Consider the following 25487-nt stretch of genomic DNA (forward strand, 5'->3'; position numbering starts at 1 on the left):
ATTTTCCAAACTTCTCTAGATACACCTGTCCGTGAGATTAAACTTTTCCAAAAATAAAAAAAATTGTAACTTTTCATAAGAAGACTAATTGTCTATGAATAGAAGATCCTAAAACTAGAATTTGAGTTGGTAATGTAGGCTTTGGAGATGAAATGCTTCATTATTTTTAGACATGATTGCCTTTTTTGCGAGGTAATTTTTGTGACAAATTACAAAAGCGGATCTCAATTGTCAAAAAGAATAAAGATTAGAAAATCTTAAACAATCTAACCAAAATAGATACAAGGGTATTTTTGGGAATTTTTGAAATTTGAGGGGTATTTTGGGATGGATGCGTATGTGTGTTTGCTCCCGTCACTCAGGTGCTTGGAAGATAGAGAGCCATTCTCTGCGTCTGTCACACCACATGTTGTGCATCGATAATCGGAGAGAGTCGAAGGAAGAGATAGAGAGAGATTTGTGAATGGGGATGAGGTGGTATTGCAGCAGAGAGCGAGATTTCGCTTTGCACGTGTGTGTCTACAGAAAAACGAAAGCATCAAAACTGTGTGAGGCGAAGATAGAGCGAGATGGCAATGGTAGACTCTCTCTCTCTCTCTCTCTCTCTCTCTCTCTCTCTCTCTCTCTCTCTCTCTCTCTCTCTCTCTCTAGGAGCCAATAGTAATTAGTATGGGAGAGGGAGACTTTTATTTTCATTTTTATTCTAGATTTTTATTTATTTTTAAATTTTTATTCACATATCTAAAATATAAATTCTGCTAGAAAGTAAAACAGAAACCCTAGTAATTTTAGATCGCGTTAATTAGTAAAATGACCCTTGCAATTGTTCCCACATCCAAGGGCAAATCTCCTCTTCCTAAGCTTAGGCTAGGTCTTCTTTCTTTTTGGAGTGGCAAAGCACTAAGTAACACAGGGTCTTCAACCGACCATGGGATCCACGCTGGCAAACTGCAGGCGAGAATCATGAGATGCGTGGCACCGTCCCATCGGCAAAAAGTAAACAAGGACACAAGTTGTAAACAAGGACAAGGGAAGGTGGGTGTCCGAGTTTAGTTATAAACGTTATGCTTGTGACCCATGTCACATGATGCATGCGGGCGAGGTGGTTAGGCCATCAGCCTTGCAAGTGTGAGGTGTTGGGTTCAATTTCGTGGCTGAAAGGCGGACGTCCATTTTTGTTGGATCGTCCATCCACCTGGAGATTCTCGTTGGGGACAACAGCCCGTTGATCCCATCGTCTTGGGGTCTTAAAGACCCTGTGTTACTTAGGTTGGTTATAGACCGATTGGCAGGCACCCACCGTCTTTTTGGGATGGATAGGCGTGTTTTACACACTTGCCTCCCCAAGTTGAAGTGAGTATTAAATAAACACACACCTTTTCAGCGAAATACGTGCAGCGTATCGGTCTCACCTTTCTGTTGTTGTCGCGATGCGCGTTCCATCCCTGCCCAACCTTGGGCAGAGGAGTTTCGATGTCCATCCTCTTGGGTGCTAAATCTTTTGCAAGCCGAATAGCAGCTCACTATTTGGAATCCACTCAAGCACGTCCAAACTTGGGCAGGCAATGTGTAACCACCCTTAGTGCTGAGGCAAAGGGACCCCTTCACCTTGTTGTAGAGGGAGCAACGTTAGGATTTGCTAAGCACCCATTATTTGCAATGGACAACCTCATTTTACAATCATTCCGCATGGCATGGCAAATTTTCAAAAGGCCATTCCAAAGCCTCTTTGAGACACAAGCCACCATTCAAAAAAATTGCATGACAGAAAATTTTTCATGACAATTATACTCTAGGGTTAATTGCAAAAGATCAAACTAGCAAAAAATTTTAAAATTTGACAAGACTTGATTAGATATGGCATCATTGGTCAAGTAGTCCACATGTGACCCAAAAATTGAAAACATAAAGCTAAAGGAAAGCGCTTGAACAGCCTTAGCAACACCATGTCAGTGAGAAAACCACAATCTCACAACGAGAAAGCCCAATAAAAAGATACATCATCTTCACATCATGTTGTCTTTACATCTCCACTCCTCCTATTCTTCGTGCCCTTCCAAGCCTCAAAGCATTCATCCCATAAGATATTTTCTGGATTCGCTACCTTGGGAGTATTCATGCCAACAAACATCGCCAAATTAAGCGTATCAAGCAAAAATTGATTACGAAACTTGCTCTTGATCTTGTTCATCTTTGAAAATCCCCGTTCGCATGCTACACTTGAAAGATGAAGCACTAACAAATCTCTCCAAAGCTTCATAGTCCAAGGAAAAGAATGCTCCCATTCTACATGATTACATTTATCGAACCAAGCTGTATACATATCCTTGCCTTTAAAATAGTTCTGCATTCTGGTAATAAAAGATAGGAGTTCTCCTTGCACTCTTGGCTATTGAGCAATGAACTTTGACCTTCCCCAAAGTGTTTGCATAAAACTTTCAACCATTGTTGTGATATTACATTTACCTTTGCCAAGTCACTGTCATAATCTTTGGGTGAGAAGTACTTTGAAGCTTGAAAAATGTCAAAGTCAGATTTGAAGCGATCCCACAAAGATTGAATTATGCTTCTCACATAGCTTTGACACAAATACATCATGTAAATCATTGCACTATCATATGTTTCCTATGGATTTGCTACATCTCCTTCATACATGGGACCTAAGTGCAAGTAATGATAATGTACTACATCCTTCTCATCCTTGTACATCATTACCCCCATTTGTGCATGTATTGTTTTTATGAAGCTTTCAGTGTGTCTTGTTTCACTTGCAAAATTAGGACCCAAGAACAACAAACGAAAGGTCTCCATAACGGATGTAATATGGTCTCCATTGCTATATATGTCAACATGAGCCTCTTGAAACTTGCAATTCAAGATATTCAACTCTCCAAGTACGTCGGCAAAAAATGAAGAAGAAATTGCACCTTGTAATTAGTGAGTGATGCATATAAAGAGGCATTTGCACTCCTCATTGCATTCAAGTACGCAGGCATCAGTCACATAACCTTAATCAAGACCTCGCCCTTTGAGAGCCATCTTACATCATGCATCTTTTGGGGTCTCAATTTTCCTCTTCTATCAATTCCAAAAGCTTTCACCACATCCGCAAGAAAAGCGTGTCTCTTTGCAGACCTCGAAGTCCATTCATAAAGATTTCTTGCAATTTTGTCAGTGTACTTGAACTCTTTATGCTTACTAAAAGCATCATTGGATGCAAGAGCTTCTCTATGAGCTATGCAATGAAAGCTTACAAGATGGGGAACCACTCGTTTAAGCCTTGTCACTATCCCTACATGTGAAACTGTCATGACAGTTGCACCATCTGTTGCAATGTCAACCATCTTGGCTATAGCTACACTTTGGCTCTTTAAAAAATCAATCAAAACATCATAAAGAGCTTATGCAGTAGCATCCCGAGGCTCCAAAAGCTTCACAAACTTTGTACATACGGCCCCATTGCCAGCATCTTCAATGTATGTGACATAGAGAATCAGATATTGCTTGACACTAATGTTTGTACTCTCATCCACTTGAATGGAGAAATATGGACTACTCTTTACATCCTGCATCAATCTCTCAAAGTATACATGCTGAATCGCCTTGCCAAACTGTTTGTCTGCATCTTTCCCAGTGTAAGATGAATACTCATTGGCAAGTGGCATATTTGGAGTTCTCACAATCTTTGAAAACTACATAAATTAGGATACCCCTCAAGAGGCAAGAACCTTTTCATTACATACCAGCTTGTTTGCATGCATGACAAAATGCGTTCCTTTTCGCTACCTGTCATAACAGCAACATGCTTTCCAATCGGTAAAGTGCTTCTTCGCTCATGCTCTAACCACAAAAGCTTTGCATCATGATGCTCTTTAGAGTCTTCATGCACTTGAAGAGCAGGTTTTTGCAATGAGTGATCCCCTTCCGTCTTTGCATAAACATTTTTCCTATGAGCGAACGTACACCACTTACACTTGGCTCGTTCATTACCGTCTTTGTCAATGATACAATAAGCCCATGGATGAGCTATTTTCCAGCTCTCTAGAAACACTCGATGGTGTTTCTTATTTTCTGCTTCCTCCTTTTGAAGTGCCTCCTCTCCAGTCTTCTTAGGCAAAGCGTGCAAACCAATAGACTCATAAAGACTCCTTTTCTTTTTGCTTTTCTTAGGACGCCCTAGAGCAGCCATAACTTGACTCTAGCTGCTAAGGATAACAAAATAAAACGTACTAAGTATAGCTTAGTTTGCAATTCAAAGACAAAATCGAGGAGACAAAACAATTTGAAAGCAAAACAAATACTGTAACAATACCATTCCAAAGACTCTTTGAGACACAATACCGAAGATAAATATTGCACCTGCGGTTGACCTCACGATGACAAAGTCTACGCTTCTTTTCAATCTCTTGCCCCAATCTCTTCGTCAAACGATGCACCACGCTCAGGAGTCGATGTTGTTGGCTTCTTGCTTCATGGACCACCGTCCACAATGCACTGACCGGGTTATAAATTTTCAAGTTTCTATAGATTGTTCAGAGGAAATAGTTTTGGTCAGACTCTTTGTGTGATAAAGGACCAAGGTGAACAATGAACATTTCATAGCTTTCAAAATTGAAATAAACGATGGCCCATGGGCACTTGCCAAGTGAGTTCTGCAGACCACGGGGATAGGGCGCAAGTGGTTATGGTGCAAGTGCGTTCTGTAGACCACGGTTCTGTTGCCAGGCCCCTGGGGCGTCTCAAGCTTCTAGTCCGATGCACATTGCAACATGAAGGTGGACACTGGGGCGGCAGCAGGCAGCAAGTGGGGCACCATTGCGCTGGCAAGGACTCAGAAGGAGGTCGAGTCTCGACTCAACTCGCAACTTCGAAGTTCGCAAGCTAAGTGTTTGAACCAGGTCACACTGCGCAGGCGTTTCGTTTGAACCAGGCGCAACGCTGCCGCAGGCTATAGCCTATTATCCTTCAAATTAAAATTTGGGTGTAACACTGTAAGCAGTTTTCAAATTGATGTCTGGACTCCGTAGCCAAGCCACAAGGCACCTTGGTCCTTGCCCCTAAATCGATTTTCCCTCTACTTTTCAAGTTTCCAAATTCCCTCTCGTCCCCATTTTCGGCCCAGGCCCCATTGAGCTTTAGCCTTTGACTCTTTGAGGGACCACATACCAAGGTTGGACATCTGAGCACCGGAGCAGTGAGCTTTAGCCTAAATATTTGAAGTATGTAGTGTCTTTTATAACTATTTAACATATATATAAATATATTTATAAGAATATGTTTTAGACAAGTGATTTTTGTGGATACCATTCCGTAGACAATATACTCAAAATCCTCCCAATCCACGTGGATGGGCGATTTTCCATTCCACCGTGGTGTAGACACTTGGTTCCTTCTTTGCCGGTTCCTATGACAATTTGAAAGCCTTTGCCATGGTGGATGGCCGTCAAATCCTAACGTTGGTCCGACCCCGACTCACTGACTCGTGGGACGGCATTTTAGTTTGGGAAAATTACCAAAATACCCCTCTAATTTGTGGAAATTCCCAAAATACCCCTCAAATTTCAAAAATTCCCAAAGTACCCCCATAATTTGTCATAAATTCCCAAAATGCCCTTCAAATTTTCCAAAATTCCCAAAATACCTCTGGTTGTGAGAGTAAATTTCTTGAAAAACAAAAAAACTTGTAGCTTTTCATAAGAAGAGTGATTGTCTACTACACAGGATGCTAAAACTAAATTTTGAGGTGGTTATGTAGGCTTTGGAGACGAATACCTTCATTATTTTAGACATAATTGCCTTTTTTTTGGGAGGTAATTTGCAAAAAATTACATGCTAAGCACTCAAAACCTGGTCTCAATTGTCAAACAAGAATAAAGATTAGAAAATCTTGAAGCTCCAACAAAAATAGATACAAGGGTATTTTGGGAATTTTTGAAATTTGAGGGGTATATTGAGAATTTCCACAAATTAGAGGGGTATTTTGGTAATTTTCCCTTTTAGTTTTAAATACCTTGCTAACCCTGACACAATTCAAAAGGATAATATAGGAGCAGTTGCCCGTTGAATAGCTGCGCCTGGCGACGCAGGGGCGAGGCTGTACTCGTACTCTCGTGCTTCGCGACTTGTCTTTCTCCTTTTCGGCGCAACGTAGGTTTACCTTCTCTTCTGGATGCCTAAGGTGCTGCCATGGCGACTTCTTCCCCCCCCCCCCTCGCCCCGCCCGGCCCCCGCCTTTTCTCCTAATGCCTGTCAAAATGTTGCGAAATCACCATTTCTCACCTTTCAGCTTTTCAATATAGTCTTGTGTAGGAAATTGTGATCATGGCAGCTGCTGTTTAGCATCGCAGGCACCTTGTAATAACAGCTCCCTCTTAACGCATTGTAGGAATCATGCAGGAATTGAACGGAGACCTTTAAAGTTTTTTTTTCTTTCTGTGGTTCTGTATGTAGGAGCTTCTAGTACCTGGCTATGGCGTTTGTGAGGTTCGCGTTGAGGGGGGATGCAGAATATCACAGGATAAATTGTGCCACAGCCATTCCTGACGACGACGAGCTGGCATCATCTTCCTCAGAAAATGCCGATCATACTCCTCTTCTCAAAGCTATGGGTGACTTTCATGATGGACGTAGGCATTGTGAGGCGGATGTTGAGAGAGTGGTGACCTGCATCTACTCCCATCATCCGAAGCATGTTAAGTCTGCATTAACTCGGAAGCACAAACCGTACAAAGGGAATGCTTCTATCCAGCTTTGCATCCGAAAGCTGGACAACACATCATTTGGTTTGTAATAATTTGCCATTCAAGTCCCTGCTTCCCTGTGTGTGTGTGTGTGTGTGTGTGTGTGTGTGTGAGAGAGAGAGAGAGAGAGAGAGAGAGAGAGAGAGAGAGAGAGAGAGAGAGAGAGAGATGTATTATCTATCTCTGTCCCTTTTCAGCTCTAGCAGTACCAAAAAACGCAACAGTGAAGGAGCTTAAACGAGTTTTGCAAAGCAAGTTTGATTCGTCTGGCTGCAACATTTCATGGTGCGCCTTTCATTATACGACTCCTTAGAAGTGACATGACAGCCTTGTAGCCTCTGTTTCTGTTTTCTTGATAGACCCTATATAAGAAAGGAATTGCAAACTAAGAGTTTAAAACCTGCTTATATTCTAGACTGCAACTCCGCATGTTTGCATAATGTACAATTGTCAATGCACAATTTGCTTGTGCGTCTTGTTTAAGGCTCATTCAACTTGCCAGTGGTCATGATATTAACCATTTGTCTGCTTGTATCTAGGCCACATGTATGGGGGAACTTTTGCTTGAGCTTCAACAACCAGAAACTTCTTGATAATGGCAAACACCTGAATCAACTAGGCATCAGCAATGGCAATGAGGTAAGCTTAGAAGAAGTTCTTATTCTGTGAAGTTAAGGAAAGTGATGCGTTGAAGTGTAATGTTTGGAATAATGGCAATCCTACAATGCATTAGCTGTGTATGGCTCGTCTCAGCTACAGTTCGTGCAGCACATGACAACCTCATCAAGTCAATGGGATTGTCAGAGGCAGGGATTCTTCACATCTATGAGAAGAAAGCGAAGCGTATTAATGCAAAGAAATTTATAGAGGGCAGAAGAAAGTTACAGAGGTCGAGAAAGATAGGCACTGGTCATCAATTTTCTGCAGATGTTGCTTAGAAAGTTCAGCAACGTCTGTGTGATTAAATGAAATCTAGGTTGATGTGAATGATCAACGATGTAATCCTGCACCGCCAATTGCTTGCTCCCTGCGAAAGTTTGGATTTGAAAACATTAAGGGTACAAACACAACATGGTCATGCTCGTTTGTAATCAGTTACCCCTAGCCTCATTTGCGCATCACTTCTGTGGATAGTAGTCGTACTATAAGGCAAGTATATTTTCAAGGAAGGGGTTTCTCATGGATTTGAAACTTGGCAAACTCTCTCTCTCTCTCTCTCTCTCGCGCGCGCGCGCGCTCTCGGCTACTCTCTCTTTAGATGTATCCAACATAGTAAAATTTGACACTTACGTCTAGAGTCAACATGAGGAGGCAAATATACCTTAAATAAATTTGGAGAACTTTAGTTTCTGTATAGCTAGTTTTATTTACACAAAGGTTTTTCAAGGTGAGAACTCTACAAGGCAAGAAGAAGTGATTGAAAGAGTGGAGTTGTGTGTGTGTGTGTGTGTGTGTGTGTGTGTGTGTGTGTGTGTGTGTGAGAGAGAGAGAGAGAGAGAGAGAGAGCCATAAAATGGGTAGGGACTGATTTGGATGGCATATATTTACTCGGCCACAAGATTGTGCACACATTTTCTACATGAGTGCACATATGATTAAGTACCAAGCTATGAAACATGCACTTCGAGTGGGCCTATCGAAAGAGTATCTCAGCATCCAACCATAGGGTAGAGACATCATAATAGTGCGGTGGATATCTCCGTGCACATGTTGCAATTTTGAATTGTGGAGAGCTTGCTAGAATCGCCTTCTCAAGGTCACTTAGAAACCATGTCTTTTGATCCTATCAAAGTTGCACCGGAGATCAACATGATAACTTGAATCACATGTAACAAAAGTGACCTTTTAAATAGTGATGAACTTGGGCCAAAAGGAAGCATTTGTAGCCAAGAGGGCTTGAACTTGAACTCAAGGCACCACCAATAGAAACACTCAATTTCAAGAGATCTAATCGTTTGGCCTTGAATTCCACATTGAAATGTTGTTGCTCAATTGTTTGTATATCGGCATCCCATCTACCCCACCAAGGGACCACCTCTACCAATTAACCCTTCGACCCAAGAAGTACTAGATTGTTAGGTCACACTTGGTGGGGATTAGGACTTGGGCCGTAAGCTTGCCAAGCTACATACTTGTGAGGCCATCCCTAGTCTTGTGGCAAACCCATTTGCCCTCTACCTCTAGCCCATGCAATGGACTCCACATGTGGCCAGACATCAATCTATCACACTTGGTGATAGAATTGTTATTCAAGTTTCCTCTTCTTATTCACCCACACCCATGGGAAGAAAATTTTAACATTGTAGGAATTATCCCAAGAGAGCTCAAAGAACTATACGACGAGTATAAAAGAGCTAAATTTGAAGGTAAATTGGTAAATTTTAGGGATTTTAAGGTCCAAATTCTTCACCTTTTAATTTGAAATTTAGAAGAAAAATATAATATGTTGTCCAAACGACATTAGATTGTCACCAAATTTCATTTTCAGTCTACTTAAATGAATTTTCTCACTCTATAATTGGCTATTCTTTTGAGAGAAAATAAAAATAGTAGAAAGATCAATTATGTACAATGGATAGATGAATAAGTTTGTGAAGTAGAGAGTTCCAAATTTTGAATGTAATTTTCAAAAGTGCCACCGAAATTTGATAAGGATTCAATTGGGATTTTATGGGGCGAAGACGGGATATTTGTGAGTCCAAAAGAATCCAAAACAGATCCTGAGAGCTTTTGAAAGTGGGCAGTATGGTTAACCAAAAGGTGGAAATGGGAGCCAAGATGTTATTACTTACGGCCAAGATGATAAGGGATGCGGTCCATAAGCATCCCATGCAAAAGAGAAGGTAAGAGGAGTAGTTTTAAAATAGAAAACTACTTTTATAGGACCTAGGGGAGTATTTTTGGAATGGAAAATCTTGCTTTGCAGGATGTGGTCCAAACACAAGTGCAAAAAAGGAATCTTATTGTCGCTGCTCCCAAAAAGGATTCTCCTATGAAGTCTCAAAAAAAAACTTTAAAAAGAGATAATTTCATCGAGTAGAAGAAGAATGCATTTGCTACAAGAAGAGTAAGAATCCCTCAATGTGAGGCAAAAGGAAAGGAATCTCCTGTGAATAAAGAAGATAGTCCTGTGTCATTTGATGCAGTTGTCCATCCTATGAGATGTCAAAGAATTCCCTTACATAAGATGTTCAAGCTCTCATTCTTCTTGTTTTTGTGGCCCAAAGTGAGATGAAGCTTGAAAAGAAACGGAGAAAGAGAAGACCATCTAGCTCTCCATCATCGTCAAGATTATCTGGATCCAAGAGTTTCTCCTACTCAGATAGCAAGTCTCTCAAAGCACGTAAGAGGAGAGGCCATCAACACTCTCATGCTACTCGGAAGAGAGCATCTCACCTAAGAAAGTTCAAGGAAGGAGGTAAAAGTATAACCTTCATCTCCTTTGATAGAAATTTTTGGCAACATTGACTAAGTTACAAGCTTTATCGAGCAATTTGACGCAGCCTTTAGGGATGATTTCTTTTTGGAGTCATCTAAAATTTGACATGCTATGCATATCCAAAAATCAGTCCGTCAATGGTGGGAAAGCCTACGCTTCAAGGAACAAGCACCAAAGACTTAAAAACATGCCAAGTTTCTATCATGAAGCAATTCTTATCTATTGGGGCTCCCATATAAGTCCTTATAGCATGGCAAAGCTCAAAGCTTGATGATGGACAGAGCATGAAAATATATGTGGAGAAGTTGTGGGATGTACATCTCAAAACTATGGTATACAAGCGCATCAACTTCTTAGAGAAAAAGAAGCAATCTTTTGCTAGGCTCCCTGAAGATTGGAGAAACTATATCAATACACAAAGACCACAGAACATTTTGGAGGTTATCCACCACTTAGCAGTAGTCTCCAACATCAAATTCCAAGATTCAAACAAGGGTTCAAAGTCAAAGAATGACAGAGACAAACCACAAGAGAAAGGAAGAAATTCAAATTAAATTGTTCCTACCAAAACTTGGAAGCCTAAAGAGAAATATGGCTCCCAAGGTAAGTATTGATTATCTTCTAAAGCATGGGGAAAGTGAGAGAACATGATGCACTCATCCTCTTTGATTTTGGTTCTACACACAATTATACATTTGTGGGATTAGCACTAGAGCTAGGGACACATATTCATGAGATGGAATACACCTCAAATACACACATGTTGCTAATGGACCCTTTGAAGGCCAAGAGACTCCAGTCACACCTTTGATTGGAAAGTGAAGGCTTCATGTTCAAGGGTATGTGGACAAAGAGTATTTTCTCATCTCTCCACTTTATGAGTATTAGAAGCGGGAACATGTTCTTCAAACATCGGTGGTGTAGCATCAAGCTATGGTGGATGGAGCCTTAGCTTAGCCATCATGTTAAGGTTAGGGTATGCCAAGGGAAAGTGCATTAGGGAAGATTATAGACACAAATGATAGAACTCAAACAGTGCAAATGATTCATTAGAACAGAGCCTCCCAAATAGGCTTGGTGCTTTACAATCATTAGCTAGAGAGGTTGCACCCTCTTCCTATTGGACCGTATCATATTCTATCCATCCTAGTTGTCTAGAAGGATTTCACATGTGGTGCCACAAGCACGGGCTTACCATACCAATCTTGTGAGGGTTAGTATTGAGATCATATTCCTTAATCATCAATGGTGTAGCATCAAGTTGTTGTAGATGGAGCCTTAGCTTAGCCATGGTGTTAGAGTTAGGGTTAGAGTGATTAGGATTAAGGTTAGGCTATGCCAAGGGCAAGAGCATTAGGGTAGAGTGTAAACTCAATTAATAGAAATCAAAAGTGCAAATCATTCATTAGAAAAGCACCTCTCAAATAGTCTTAGTGCTTTACAATCATTGGCGCAAGAGGTTGCACCCCCTTCCTATTGGACCATCTTATATTTTATCCATCCTAGTTGTCTAGGAGGTTTTCCCATGTATTGCCACAAGTGTGGGCTTACCCTAACAATTGTCCCCTTAAGCCAAGCTTGGGGAAAAATAAAAAGGTGTTTTTCTTGTCATAAACTACTCCTTATCTAGGAAAGCTCACAAATTTCAAAAGGTCGGAATACATGTTGGGATCATGGGCTTCGGTCTAGCCCGGAAATAAATGTGTGAGAACACCCCTTATCTACATGGCATCCTAGGTGGTCTGGAGCATGTGGAGCATGGCCCAAAAGTGGCCTAGGTCCAGGTACTACCCATGGGGGAGTTTTTAAAGCATAGTAAACCCATTTTGGAGTAGTTTGACTCACCTAAAAGTGCCCTACAAAGGTGGATCCGAAAATCTAAGCTCTCGTTTTACTAGATACATGTGACAAGTGGAGATGCCTCTTTTGTGCTATATAATTACCTTTTGTAATCACTATTTCAATCTAGTTAATTCATCATTTGAGTCTACATACTCTCTCTCTCTCTCTGTCTCTCTCTCTCTCTCTCTCTCTCTCTCTCTCTCTCTCTCTCTCTCTCTCTCTCTCTCTTCTTGTGTAATATAAACAAGATAATTGTTAGCATGAATGCTACTCTACTTAATCCCCCTTGATCCAAAAATTGGTATCAAAGCTATTGGTAGTAATCAATATTGTTACCATATACATGTGGTAGTGATGTGTGTGAACACACTAGGACCGCCGGGGCATTTTTTCCCTCTTTAGGAGGTTTTTTCCCCCGTGCATTGTATATACGCCCATCACTCTAGGGCTATCCATCTTTCCATTGCACACTAAGTAACACACTCTCTATTGTGTGCCTTGAGATTCCTTCGTCTTCTCCAAGCTGTGTGTGTTTCTCTGCAACCCTAATTCCAACAATTGGTATCAGAGCAGGTCACATCCTCCGGGCTTAGTCGCCAGCTGCTCCAGCACACGCCTACTCACTTTCTCGGATTTCAGTGAGCTTTGGCGAGCGTTCGCAGGTCGACAAATATTTTGGGTAAGCTCGAAGAGCTTGGTCTGCTCAGAATTTTGATTTGGGCTCATTTCGGCCTCCGTTTCCACTACAAGCAGTACTGCACAGGCTATTTCGTCAATTTGTACTGAATTTCAATCACTGTCATTTTCTGCATAATAGGTGCCTTACAGTCTTCTACGATTTGTGCTATATAGCGCACGTTGTTCCCGCTCCGTTTCTCCTATGTTTGGGCAGTTTTCACATCAGGTGCAGCATTTACCATGGCTGACAACAACAACACAGATGTGTTCAAGATGTTTGCTGCTGAGGACAGGTTGGATGGGGACAACTACCCTATGTAGGCTTATATGATGCAACATGTTCTTGTGTCAAAGGGTGTCTGGAACATTGTGCAGGGCACTGATGTACGTCCTGGTTCTGAGGATGTAGGCAATGTTGAGGATGTTGAAGGTCTTGCTGCAAGGATTGCAGTTGTTAGAGTAGTTTTGCCTACGGCAGAACAAGCTCGTTGGGATGTTAAGGATGCGCAGGCTCATGCATTGATTGCGTTGTCTTTGAAGCGCACCATTGTTCCTCACATCCGTTCACCAAAATCTGCAAAACAGGCTTGGGATATTCTAGCAGGTCTTTATGCAAGCCGCAATGAGGCTAAAATTGCTTTGCTGCGTAAAGAGCTGGAGTCGAAGATTATGCATGAGGAAGATGATATGGACACTTTCCTTGCTAGTGTCAAGGATATCAATGAGCAGCTTATTTCTACAGGTGAAGTTATTTCAGACAGTTCCCTTGTGCAAACTGTTCTTGATGCCTTAACAGATTCCTACCAGACTTTTGCTAGTACTTGGAGACTGATGACCCAAGGAAATCCTGAAGTTGTCAAGTTTGATGCATTATGCACATTGCTGTTGCAAGAGTCACTTTCCAGAAAAAACAGGACTAGGCAGCGTGCAGTTGAATAGGCTTTTATTGCTTCTCAAAGAAAGGGTGGTAACAGTAATGCAGCCACTTCTTATGGTTTTGCTGCGAGTGGAAAAAATTATGTTCCTAATGCTTCTGCTGGCAGTACGTCGTCTGGTAATTTTGGTGACAAGGGCAAAAAGAAGATACGTTGCCATTATTGTAAAGCAAATGATCACTTGATCAAGTCGTGTCCTAAGTTGAAGGCCAAAGAGGCTAAGAAGAAAGAGGGTGGTTCCACTGCAAATGCTGGTTCCACTACAAATGCAGCCATTGTTGAGTCTTCAGTGAAAGGAGACTGTAATGCTGATGTTGATGCAGAATGGGCTTTTAGCGCAGAGTGCACTTACAATCCTGCTGTCCATGATGCATGCTTGTCAGTTGCTGCAGATTCACATGTGTGGTATTTCGACAGTGGTGCTACAAAGCACATTACCTCACATCGTGAATTGTTTACCTCTCTCGAGTCTGTCCCTCATGGGAATTCAGTCACTTGTGCCAACAACGCCTCTTATCCAGTTCAGGGAGTTGGAAAGATTGTGCTCACTGCTGCTAATGGCAGTTCCTTCACACTTGTTGATGCACTTTATGTACCTGGGATCAAGAAGAATCTCTTGTCTGTATCCGCACTTGCTAGACTTGGACTTGTAGTCAAATTTGTGGATGACAGATGTACAGTTCATGATCTCAGTTTTGGTGATGAAATTGTTGCATCTGGCCTTTTGTGCCGTGGGCTATATAAGCTCACTTTGTATGACAAGTGTGGACAAAATTTTGCAAATGCTGTTGCAGATTCAAGGGCTATTTCAGATGAAAAACTTTGGCATGCACGTTTTGGTCATCTAAATTTTGCCAGTTTGCTGCGTTTGCAGAAATCTGATATGGTTGCTTCTTTGCCAACTCTTGAAGCACCTGTCAAACATGTTTGTGAAGGCTGTATTTTGGGTAAGATGCAGCGTTCTAAGTTTCCAAAGGATGGTTCAGTTTGGGCCACATGCAGGTTGCAGCTTGTGCATAGTGATGTTTGTGGGCCCATGCAAACTTCGTCCTTGGGAAAGTACCTGTACTTCGTGACTTTCATTGATGATTACTCTAGGCATGCATGGGTATTTCCGCTTAAAGCGAAGTCCGAAGTTTTTATGTGCTTCAAACAATTTCTGGCTATGGCTGAAAATGTCTCGAAATGTACTATGGGCACCCTCCGTTCCGATCGAGGGGGGGGGTATATGTCTCATCATTTTAATGCATTTTTGGCTAGCCGTGGGATAAAACACCAATGTACAATGCCTTATACACCTCAGCAAAGTGGTGTTGCTGAGAGGAAAAACAGGTCACTTACGGAAATGGCACAATGTATGGTCAAAAGTCAAGCTTTGCCGCATTCTTTTTGGCTTGAGGCCATCATGTGTGCCACTTATGTACTTAACAGGTGTCCTACAAAAGCTTTGCAGTCTATTACTCCATATGAAGCATGGCATGATAGAAAGCCTTCTATTGAGCACATGCGTGTTTTTGGCTGTTTGGCATATGCTTTGGTGCCTCAAACACAGCGCAGAAAATAGGATGATAAGGCTGTCAAATTTATTTTTGTTGGTTATAGTGCTGAAAGCAAAGGTTACAGGTTGTATCACCCGCAAACAAAGTGTATTTTGGTTTCACGGGATGTAATGTTTGTGAAAGATTCTGTTCAGTCTTTGTTGTCATGTACTAGAGACAATAATGTAAGCTCACAGGACATTTATGACACTTTGTTGCCTCTTTTTAGTGGTGGAAGTTCGAATGTAAATTCCAATGAGGCAAATGTACAGCCTATGGGGGTTTCTGAAAATGTTTTAGATCAGCCTATTACTGATGCAGATGTACATGATGTACTTGATGAGGAAAGGGCTGAAAATGAGCAGGCTAGAGGTATGTCAAAATGGCTGGTGCACACTTTGCGTGACAGTAAATTGGATGCACCTTTGTCTAGTCGTACTTGTTCAAGCTCTCACCATGCATCTTATGCATCAGATTGTTATGCTTTGGCTGTGTCTAGTTTACATGATGTTGAGGAGCCTCTGTCTTTTGATGAAGCACAGAATTCAGAAAATTGGATGGTTGCCATGCAATCAGAATATGATGCACTTATAGAAAATGACACATGGACTTTATGTGATTTGCCTCCTGGCAAAAAGGCCATTGGTACGAAGTGGGTTTACAAGTTGAAACGCAAGCCGGATGGTGAGATTGATCACCATAAGGCTCGACTTGTTGCAAAAGGTTATGCACAGCAAAAAGGCATAGATTATGAAGAAACTTTTGCTCCCACTTGTCGTATGACTACTGTGCGTTTTCTATGTGCATTGGCAGCTCATTTTGGTTGGGATGTACATCAATCAGACATTGTTACTGCTTTCTTGAATGGTGACATATTTGAGGAAGTTTATGTAACGCAGCCTCGCGGTTTTGTCATAAAAGGACAAGAGGACAAAGTGTGCAAATGTAACAAGGCTTTGTATGGGTTGAAGCAATCTCCTCGTTCTTGGTATGAGAAAGCTGATACTCATTTGGTCAAACAAGGCTTTCGTAACAGTCCAACAGAAAGCACATTGTATGTAAAGCGTGAGGGTGATGTATTTCTCATCGTGGTTCTTTATGTTGATGATTTGTTGATCACTCGACCAAATGAGAGACATATTGCTGAATTTAAGGCTGATTTGAATGCTACTTTCAAGATGAAATATTTGGGGCTGTTGCATCATTACTTGGATATACAGTTTAAGCAGTGTGATGGTGGTATTGCCTTGTGAAATATTTGGGGCTGTTGCATCATTACTTGGATATACAGTTTAAGCAGTGTGATGGTGGTATTGCCTTGTGTCAGAAAAGTTACATAGAGACATTGCTATGTAAGTTTGGACTTGAGGATTGCAAACCTATTGCCACTCCCATGGAATTAGGTTTGAAGTTGAGTCTACATGATGCTGGTGATCTTGCTGATGTCACTCTTTACCAAACTATTGTTGGCTGCCTCATTTATGTATGCAACACGAGGCCAGATATTCAGTTTGCAATCTCACAGGTCAACAGATTTATGCATAGCCCAGCATCTAAGCATTGGAAGGCTGTCAAGAGGATTTTCCGCTACCTTAGTGGCACTTTACATCTTGGCTTGCTTTATCCCAAGGGGGGATCATTGCCGCCATACTTACATTTTTTTTCAGACTCAGATTGGGCTGGTTGTTTTGACACGCGAGTGTCCACAAGTGGTTTTTGTTTCATGCTTGGCAGTTCATGTATATCATCGTTGAGCAAGAAGCAACCTACTGTGGCCACTTTGAGTTGTGAGGCTGAGTACAGGGCAGTCTTCACAGCTACGGTCGAGTGTGTATGGCTCAGACGCCTTATGGCTGATTTGGGTGTTGGACAGGACACTGCCAACACTATCTACACTGACAATCAGAGCGCATTGGCAGTTGCGAGGAACCCAGTTTTTCATGCTCGCACAAAGCACATTGAGGTGCATTACCACTATGTCAGGGAGAGGCTCTGAGCAGAAGAGATCAGCTTGGCTTATGTGCCAACACAGGACAACCTTGCAGATCTTTTCACAAAGGCATTGTCTCGTGAGAAACTTGAAGCTTTCCGCAAAGCTTTGGGCTTACTCCCCTTTGTGGACTGATCCTGTCCTCAGGGCATGGCACTTCCCTTTACTCATGTGCCAGCTCTCGTTCACCGCATCATTCCAGGGGGGATTTGTTACCATATACATGTGGTAGTGATGTGTGTGAACACGCTAGGACCGCCGGGGCATTTTTTCCCTCTTTAGGAGGTTTTTTCCCCCGTGCATTGTATATACACCCATCATTGTAGGGCTATCCATCTTTCCATTGCACACTAAGTAACACACTCTCTATTGTGTGCCTTGAGCTTCCTTCGTCTTCTCCAAGCTGTGTGTGTTTCTCTGCAACCCTAATTCCAACAAATATCTCCTAATCATTTACCTATGCTAGGTCATGTTACCATATACATGTGGTAGTGATGTGTGCAAACACACTTAGGACCGTCGCAATATTTTTTCCCTCATTAGGAGATTTTGGCATTGTATATACGCCCATCATTCTAGGGCTATCTTATCTTTCCACTGCACACAAAGTAATACTACTCTTTGTTGTGTGCCTTGAGCTTCCTTTTTCTCCAAAGCTGTGTGTGTTTTCTTTGTCTTCAAGCTGGGCTTAGCCTTCAGCATGGCCAGCACAGCCTGCAGATTTCAATGAGCTTTAGTGCGTGTTAGTAGGTTGACAAATACTTCTCATAAGATTGTAGAGTTCAATATACTTAGGTTTTTGATTCGGGTTCATTTTGACCTCCATTTCCATTACAAGCAGTACTGCACAAGCAATTTCATCATTTTGTACAAAGTTTTTGTTAGTGTTATTTTTTGCATAACAAGTCCCTTATAGTCTTCTATGGGTTGTGCTATATAGCACGTGTTGGTCCCGCTTCATTCCTCCTCTTTTCGGACAGTTTTCACATCATGTGCAAGCATTCGCCATGGCTGACAACAACATAAATGTATTCATATGTTTGTTGCTAATGAAAAATTGGATGGGGACAATTACCCTATGTTGCCTTACATAATGGAACATGTCCTTCTATCAAAGGGCGTTTGGAATTTTGTGTATGACATTGATGTATGTCTTGGTTCAAGGATGTAGGACATGTTGAGGATGTTGTGGATTTTGCTGCTGCTACAGTTGTTTTGACTACGGCTAAGCAATCTTGTTGGGATGTAAGAGATGTGTGACTCATGCCCTGACAACAACATAAATTTATTCAAGATGTTTGTTGCTGATGATAAATTGGATGGAGACAATTACCCTATTTGGCCTTACATGATGCAACATGTCCTTGTGTTGAAGGGCGTTTGGAATGTTGTGCAGGAAATTGATGGGTGTCCTGGTTCTGAGGATGTAGGCAATGTTGAGGATGTTGTAGATTTTGGTGGTGGCAAGGTTGCTGCTGCTAGAATTGTTTTGCCTACAGCTGAGCAAGCTTGTTGGGATGTAAGAGATGTACAAGCTCATGCATTGATTGTGTTGTCTATGAAGCACACTATGAATCCTCACATTGTGTCATAATAATCAATATCTAATTCTCCTAAATGATTTTCTCATGTTAAACTGATCATTTAATATGGGGAAGTGCCAGGGGAGAAAAAGTTATAATATTGGTTAAGGTAGCAGACCGTTGCCCAAGGACGGAGTTTGCATGGGCCCACAAACATCACTATGCACAAGCTGCAACCTGCATATGGCCCGGACTGAACCATCCTTTGGAAACTTAGAACGCTGCATCTTACCCAAAATACAGAGTTCACAAACATGTTTGACAGGTGCTTCAAGAGGTGGCAAAGAAGCAACCATATCAGATTTCTACAAACGCAGCAAACTGGCAAAATTCAGATGACCAAAACGTGCATGCCAAAGTTTTGCATCTAAAATAGCCCTTGAATCTGCAACAGCATTTGAAAAATTTTGTCCACACTTGTCATACAAAGTGAGCTTATACAGCCCACGGCACAAAAGGCCAGATGCAACAATTTCATCACCAAAATTGAGATAATGAATTGTACATCTGTCATCCACAAATTTGACTACAAGTTCAACTCTAGCAAGTGCGAATACAGACAAGAGATTCTTCTTGATCCTAGGTACATAAAGTGCATCAACAAGTGTGAAAGAACTGCCATTAGCAGCAGTAAGCACAATCTTTCCAACTCCCTGAACTGGATAAGAGGCATTGTTGGCACAAGTGACTAAATTCCCATGAGGGACAGACTCGAGAGAGGTAAACAATTCACGATGTGAGGTAATGTGATTTGTAGCACCACTGTCGAAATACCACACATGTGAATCTGCAGCAACTGACAAGCATGCATCATGGACAGCAGGATTTTAAGTGCACTCTGCGCTAATAGCCCATTCTGCATCAACATCAGCATTACAGTCTCCTTTCACAGAAGACTCAACAATGGCTACATTTGTAGTGGAACTAGCATTTGCAGTGGAACCACCCTCTTTCTTCTTAGCCTCTTTGGCCTTCAACTTAGGACAGGACTTGATCAAGTGATCATTATCTTTACAATAATGGCAACGCATCTTCTTTTTGCCCTTATCACCAGAATTTCCAGACGAAGTGCTGCCAGTAGAAGCATTAGGAACATTATTTTTTCCACTCGTAGTAGAACCATAAGAAGTGGCTGCATTGTTGTGACCACCCTTTCTTTGAGAAGCAATAAAAGCCTGTTCAACTGCACTGCCTAGTTCTGTTTTTTCTGGAAAGTGACTCTTGCAACAGCAATGTGCATAATGCATCAAACTTGACAACTTCAAGATTTACTTGGGTCATAAGTCTCCAAGTACTAGCAAAAGTCTGGTAAGAATCTGGTAAGGCATCAAGAACAGTTTGCACAAGTGAACTGTCTGAAATGACTTCACCTGCAGAAATAAGTTGCTCATTGATATCCTTGACACTAACAAGGAAAGTGTCCATATCATCTTCCTCATGCATAATCTTCGACTCCAGATCTTTACGCAGCAAAGCAATTTTAGGCTCATTGCGACTTGCATAAAGACCAGCCAAAATATCCCAAGCATGTTTTGCAGATTTCGCTGAACGAATGTGAGGAACAATGGTGCGCTTCATAGAAAACGCAATCAATGCATGAGCCTGCGCATCCTTAACATCCCAATGAGCTTGTTCTGTCGTAGGCAAAACAACTCTAACAGCAGCAATCCTTGCAGCAAGACCTGCAACATCCTCAACATCGCCTACATCCTCAGAACCAGGACGTACATCAATGACCTGCACAATGTTCCAGACACCCTTTGACACAAGAACATGTTGCATCATATAAGCCCTTATAGGGTAGTTGTCCCCATCCAACCTATCCTCAGCAGCAAACATCTTGAACACATCTGTGTTGTTGTTGTCAGCCATGGTAAATGTTGCACCTGATGTGAAAACTGCTCGAAAACAGGAGAAATGGAGCGGGAACAACACGTGCTATATAGCACAAACCGTAGAAGACTATAAGGCACCTGTTATGAAAAAAACGGCACTGACAGAAATTCTGCACAAAATGACGAAATAGCATGTGCAGTACTACTTGTAGTGGAAACGGAGGCCGAAATGAGCCCAAATCAAAAATCTGAGCAGACCTAGCTCTTTGAGCTATCCCGAAGTATTTTTCAACCTGAAAACGCTCGCCAAAGCTCGCTGGAATCGGAGAAAGTGAGCAAGCGTGTGCTGGAGCAGCTAGCGACTAAGCCCGGGAGGACGTGACCTGCTCTGATACCAATTTTTGGAATTAGGGTTGCAGAGAAAGTGAGAAGGCGTGTGCTGGAGCAGCTGGCGACTAAGCCTGGGAGGACGTGACCTGCTCTAATACCAATTGTTGGAATTTGGGTTGCAAAGAAACACACACAGCTTGGAGAAGACGAAGGAAGCTCAAGGCACACAATAGAGAGTGTATAACTTAGTGTGCAATGGAAAGATAGATAGCCCTAGAGTGATGGACGTATATACAATGCACGGGGGGAAAAACCTCCTAAAGAGGGAAAAAATGCCCCGGCGGTCCTAGTGTGTTCACACACATCACTACCACATGTAAATGGTAACACTTCTTCCTCTCAATCTACTCTCATACCCCGCTATCTCTCACCATCTTCGAAGGTGTGTGAGGTCTTGGGTCTGACTCTGTGAGGGAATTCTGACTCTGTGAGGGAATTGATGTTGTGTTTGATAAGTGTTTTGCTTAGTGCTTGAAGTTTCCATATTCATTGCGCTAGGTAGTCTTGAAGGAACACAAAGAATTGTATTGTAAAATGTCTCTCTTCATGGGAGAAACCATAATACAAAGCCTTTTGGAGGGGGGGACCGGTTCCATGCAAATCCGGTCCTCAACTGTTGTCAATTGCTTAATTTATCTCTCTTTTGAAGTATTGTTCATGCTATCTAACTAGATGTTATGCTTTTTTTTGCTCTCTCCACCCAAGCACTCTTGTTATTCTCATTAGGAAGCTATTCTAATGAAATGCTCACTATGTTCATGCTATTTTCCGCTACACACAAGTTACTAGACCATTAAATGTTACATTGTTATCAGAGCACAAGGTCTCTCTTTTCTTGCTCAAGAAGGGAAGTCCTCAAGCTAGCTATAAATGGTTGGTACTATTAATTTCATGTGAGTAAGTAGAATAGGGATTTTTCAGCCTTGCCGTGCGCCTGCCTTTGTGCAATTAACGGGGCATCACCGTCGAGAGTATGGTCTTAATAGTGGAGTCCTACGGGGCTTGCCTACGGCTTAACCACTATTGAGCTATTAGAAGCTTGACAGGAGCTGGTGCCGTTTTGGTGTTGAACGACCCTCTCTTCTATTCCTTGCAATTAATGGTATTCGAGCCACGGGTACAATAGCTTGAGTGCTTTTTCTAAAGGGGTAAAGAGGAGTAGCAACTAGGGCTTGAAGTGCCACAATACACCTAAAAGTGGTTAGAATGGCTGACAATAGTAAAGAGAGTGAAATTAATGTTGATAACTTTGATTTTGCTAATGAGTAAGCTACTAATGATGCCCCGATGCTTGTTAACTATCCATCCCTCCAAAGTGAAGTGCAACAACAGCTTCATGCTCATGGGATTCTCTAGACTAGGAAGCCTCCTTGCAAGACTTCCAAAAGAGGTCTCTCTCTGATTCGAGAAGAAGAATAGGATCCCTATGAAGGGCTCAGAAATTTGCTCCTTGATGACGCATCCCTTCTCAAAAGAGAACTCAAGAGCCTCCACCGAAGGAACGAGAAAGAAGTGAGTCTCCCGCCACCTCGGTGGAGATGGCTCCACGAAGACGGCGGGATAAACGCTCTCCATCACCTCCAAAACAGAGAAGACCATTTCACATAGTCTCCATACAAACCCTTGCTAGGCTAAAAAGTTCCCAAATGGCACCCTGATGACCGAGCTGAACAGACTGGTATGGAATTGGCCCCCGGTGAAATTTAATATGGCGATATCTTGGTAACCGTAACTTTGATCAGTGATCTGAAAGAACCGACACTCTCCACAAAGTGAGCACTTCAGGCTCTTGAACTCGCTTCATTTCTCTCCCCTCATTTGCACTTGCCCAATCTGGTACGGATCTGCATCAACTTAAACTTCAAACTGCCATAACTTCTTCACCGTAGCTCCAATCGACGAGCCGTAAAGACAGGCTGATAGAGCACTTCAAGCATTATAGTTTTAGATCATAATCTCTTGTCTATGATCACCTCAATTTTACTCCTTTTTAGCATCATCAAGGCATCTGTTGACCCTTTAAAGCCGCATCTGGCATACATTTAGCATCTAACCTTGCATGTTATCAAGCCCTGATCACTAATAAATAATCAAGTAGACTTCAATCAATCACAATGTGCATCCTTCTGATAATTTTACCATCATGGAAGCAGAGTTGCATGATAGCACTTGTTTGTGAATAGCTGTGTGAACAGATTCTAAAACTTTGAACTTGAAGGCTTGGCACTAGAGCTTGATGACAGTAGGCAATAATGCCTTAGTGGGTGTGAATAGTCTCTAGGACTTCAGGCGTTGGAGGCTTGTGTCTCAAGGTCTTGAAGCTCTGGTAACGGACCCGATATTGCTATAGTGTATATTTAAGGACCGTCAATGGATTCGCGACTTGATCAACGGAGTAGCATTGGAGTTTTGCACAACATGGGTAGTGGATGAGACCGGTTGATGCGAGTAAAATGCCGGCAATTGGTCGGTTGCAGTCAGGTCGGTTGCGTATTGTGCATTGGGCTTTGCCATTAGGAGCTCTAAGGAATTTCCAATCGATCACTGCCATTTGTGGATATTTTTTGAATCTCGCTTTACAGCTTGGGTGAAATATGCTTGGGCGAGCTTCTATGTGTGTGGGTGTTGTTTAAGGGTCCCCCCCCCCCCGGGCACACACACACACACACACATTTCCTAGGTAACATGCAATAGCCAGATTATCATACAAACTAGTGGCCCTCTAAATATAGAGTGCCTTGAACTTCGCCTCCAAGTTTGCTAATAGACACATATATAGACAAGAGATTGTCTGTTCTCGTCGCCCTTAAAACAACTATCACACTCTATCCATCCTTGTGCATTCAGACACTTTGGAATACCTGATACAAACACAAGCTTATCCAACTAAACCCTACACACACACACACACACACACAAGGATAACATTACAGAACCAGTCACAAACACCAAATATGCCCATACCTTAATCACACTCATTCTCTCCTACACGTGAACACTCTGGAACTACCTCATATAGCAAGCTATGCTCTTGACTCTAATTCGGGTTGGGCACTTTCTCCCACCGCTTCTCATTTTAAAACGGTTGCTCATGGTATTCTTGGCGACTTTTCCCTTCTCACGGAATCACTACATATTTATGTTCATAATTGGGATACCGCCGGTTGGAGGTGGGCACATGCACACCAACAACTTGAGGCTGATAAAGGACAATTCTCAAACACATGGCATCATTTATCACACATCAACAACAATTCTGGTGACTTAACTATATGAGCAGCTCTTCTCTTTATTTGGCCATGCATGTGCAGCCCTTAGACTATTCTCTATCCCTCCTAGTAGTTTTTGGTGCTACCCGCCTTTCTCTCTCATTGCTGGCATCCTTGTATTTTTTGATGCTGTCTCACCCTCCCTCATAAAGCTTACTCGCTCACCCCCCAAAAACCCGTCGGGCCTTTTTCTGATTGTTTTTACGCATAAGGAGCTTCTCCTCTCCCAGATCACCATGCGGTACTCCTCTCCATGTGCATGCTCTTATTGATTTACACGCTTTTATCTCTAATCTGTGGGAGTAGAAATAATGGACACCAGGTTTTGTAAAAAAATAAGGGGGGAGCTCTACTATATTGTTTTGGCACACTTGGGCTCCTCATATGAGATCTTTGGTTTTCAGCTTGAGTAACATACTGGTTAGAAATGCCGAGGGCTATAGATATACATTAGCGGGAAGACTTGGGCACAAAATACGAGGAGGGTTTTCTCTGGCTATTGATGATCTTTTTTCAAAAGGCTATTATCTAGTTTGCTGAACTCTTGGCCTGTCCACTTTACTGTGCCTTGATATACTAGGCTATGTGTTTACTTTATTGTGTTTCTTAGTGGTTTGATATACTAATCTAAGCAATGCAAGACCGTGTACTTACGTTATCATTAATGGTTTTGGTTGAGTGGTTTTTACCAAACTGACATTAATAGCTTTGAACCCGTTTGGTTGCTACTGGTTGTTTTACTGAATGCAAGCTAAATAGTGTTTTACTAACGTTGCTTACTGTTGACATTGGTAACCGGTAGATGTATACAATATTCAAGATGTAGTGTTTGTACTAAAAAATTAGTGTGTTGGCCTTGTACTGGCTTACTATATTTGGATATCCTTGAGAAGATTGTTGTTTTGTGGCCTTGGTCTTATTTGCCAATACTTATTGGCTTGGGTCACCCTCTCAGAAGGTTACTGGAACTTAAAGATCACATTGGTACCCTCTCAAGAGGTATTGGTTTATAAGCTTGCGTATACCGGCAATTTTCTTGAGTTATATCTAGCATTCATTTACCCGATGGTTCAGGGTGATTTCTTATGGTATTACTCATTCTGGTAGTTTACATTCACCGCGATGTGGTCTAATCTGGAAATCTGAAATGGGGGATGCTGATTTATTATGGTATTACGCATTTTGGTAGTTTACATTTGCCGGGCTGTGGCTTGTTCTGGAAATCTGAAACACGGGATGCCTGTTCTT

At 41.9% G+C, this 25487-nt stretch overlaps 2 protein-coding genes and 1 pseudogene across 5 annotated transcripts; 1 reads left to right on the forward strand and 2 right to left on the reverse strand.

Moving 5' to 3' along the window:
• Positions 1 to 2999: 2999 nt before the first annotated feature.
• Positions 3000 to 3344, reverse strand: LOC147431023 (uncharacterized). The gene has a single exon (XM_086493616.1). The coding sequence runs from the start codon at positions 3342 to 3344 to the stop codon at positions 3000 to 3002; it is 345 nt and encodes a 114-aa protein (XP_086349742.1).
• A 57-nt stretch (positions 3345 to 3401) lies between these two features.
• Positions 3402 to 4189, reverse strand: LOC147431024 (uncharacterized; annotated as a pseudogene).
• A 1857-nt stretch (positions 4190 to 6046) lies between these two features.
• On the forward strand, positions 6047 to 8051 carry LOC147431025 (uncharacterized). Of its 4 annotated transcripts, none has more exons than XM_086494499.1 (5): positions 6047 to 6147; positions 6451 to 6782; positions 6938 to 7025; positions 7280 to 7379; positions 7494 to 8049. In XM_086494499.1, the coding sequence occupies exons 2-5, from the start codon at positions 6470 to 6472 to the stop codon at positions 7605 to 7607; spliced, it is 615 nt and encodes a 204-aa protein (XP_086350625.1). In that variant the 5' UTR covers positions 6047 to 6147; positions 6451 to 6469; the 3' UTR covers positions 7608 to 8049. The 4 variants fall into 4 exon arrangements, with proteins under 4 accessions (XP_086350625.1, XP_086350624.1, XP_086350626.1 ...); XM_086494498.1 differs by having other exon boundaries at positions 6060 to 6178; XM_086494500.1 differs by lacking the exon at positions 6047 to 6147 and adding an exon at positions 6189 to 6354 and having other exon boundaries at positions 7474 to 8051.
• Positions 8052 to 25487: the final 17436 nt, after the last annotated feature.

Source organism: Adiantum capillus-veneris, chromosome 21 (assembly GCF_014529385.1).
Source record: "Adiantum capillus-veneris isolate H3 chromosome 21, ASM1452938v2, whole genome shotgun sequence".
Taxonomy (NCBI): domain Eukaryota; kingdom Viridiplantae; phylum Streptophyta; class Polypodiopsida; order Polypodiales; family Pteridaceae; genus Adiantum; species Adiantum capillus-veneris.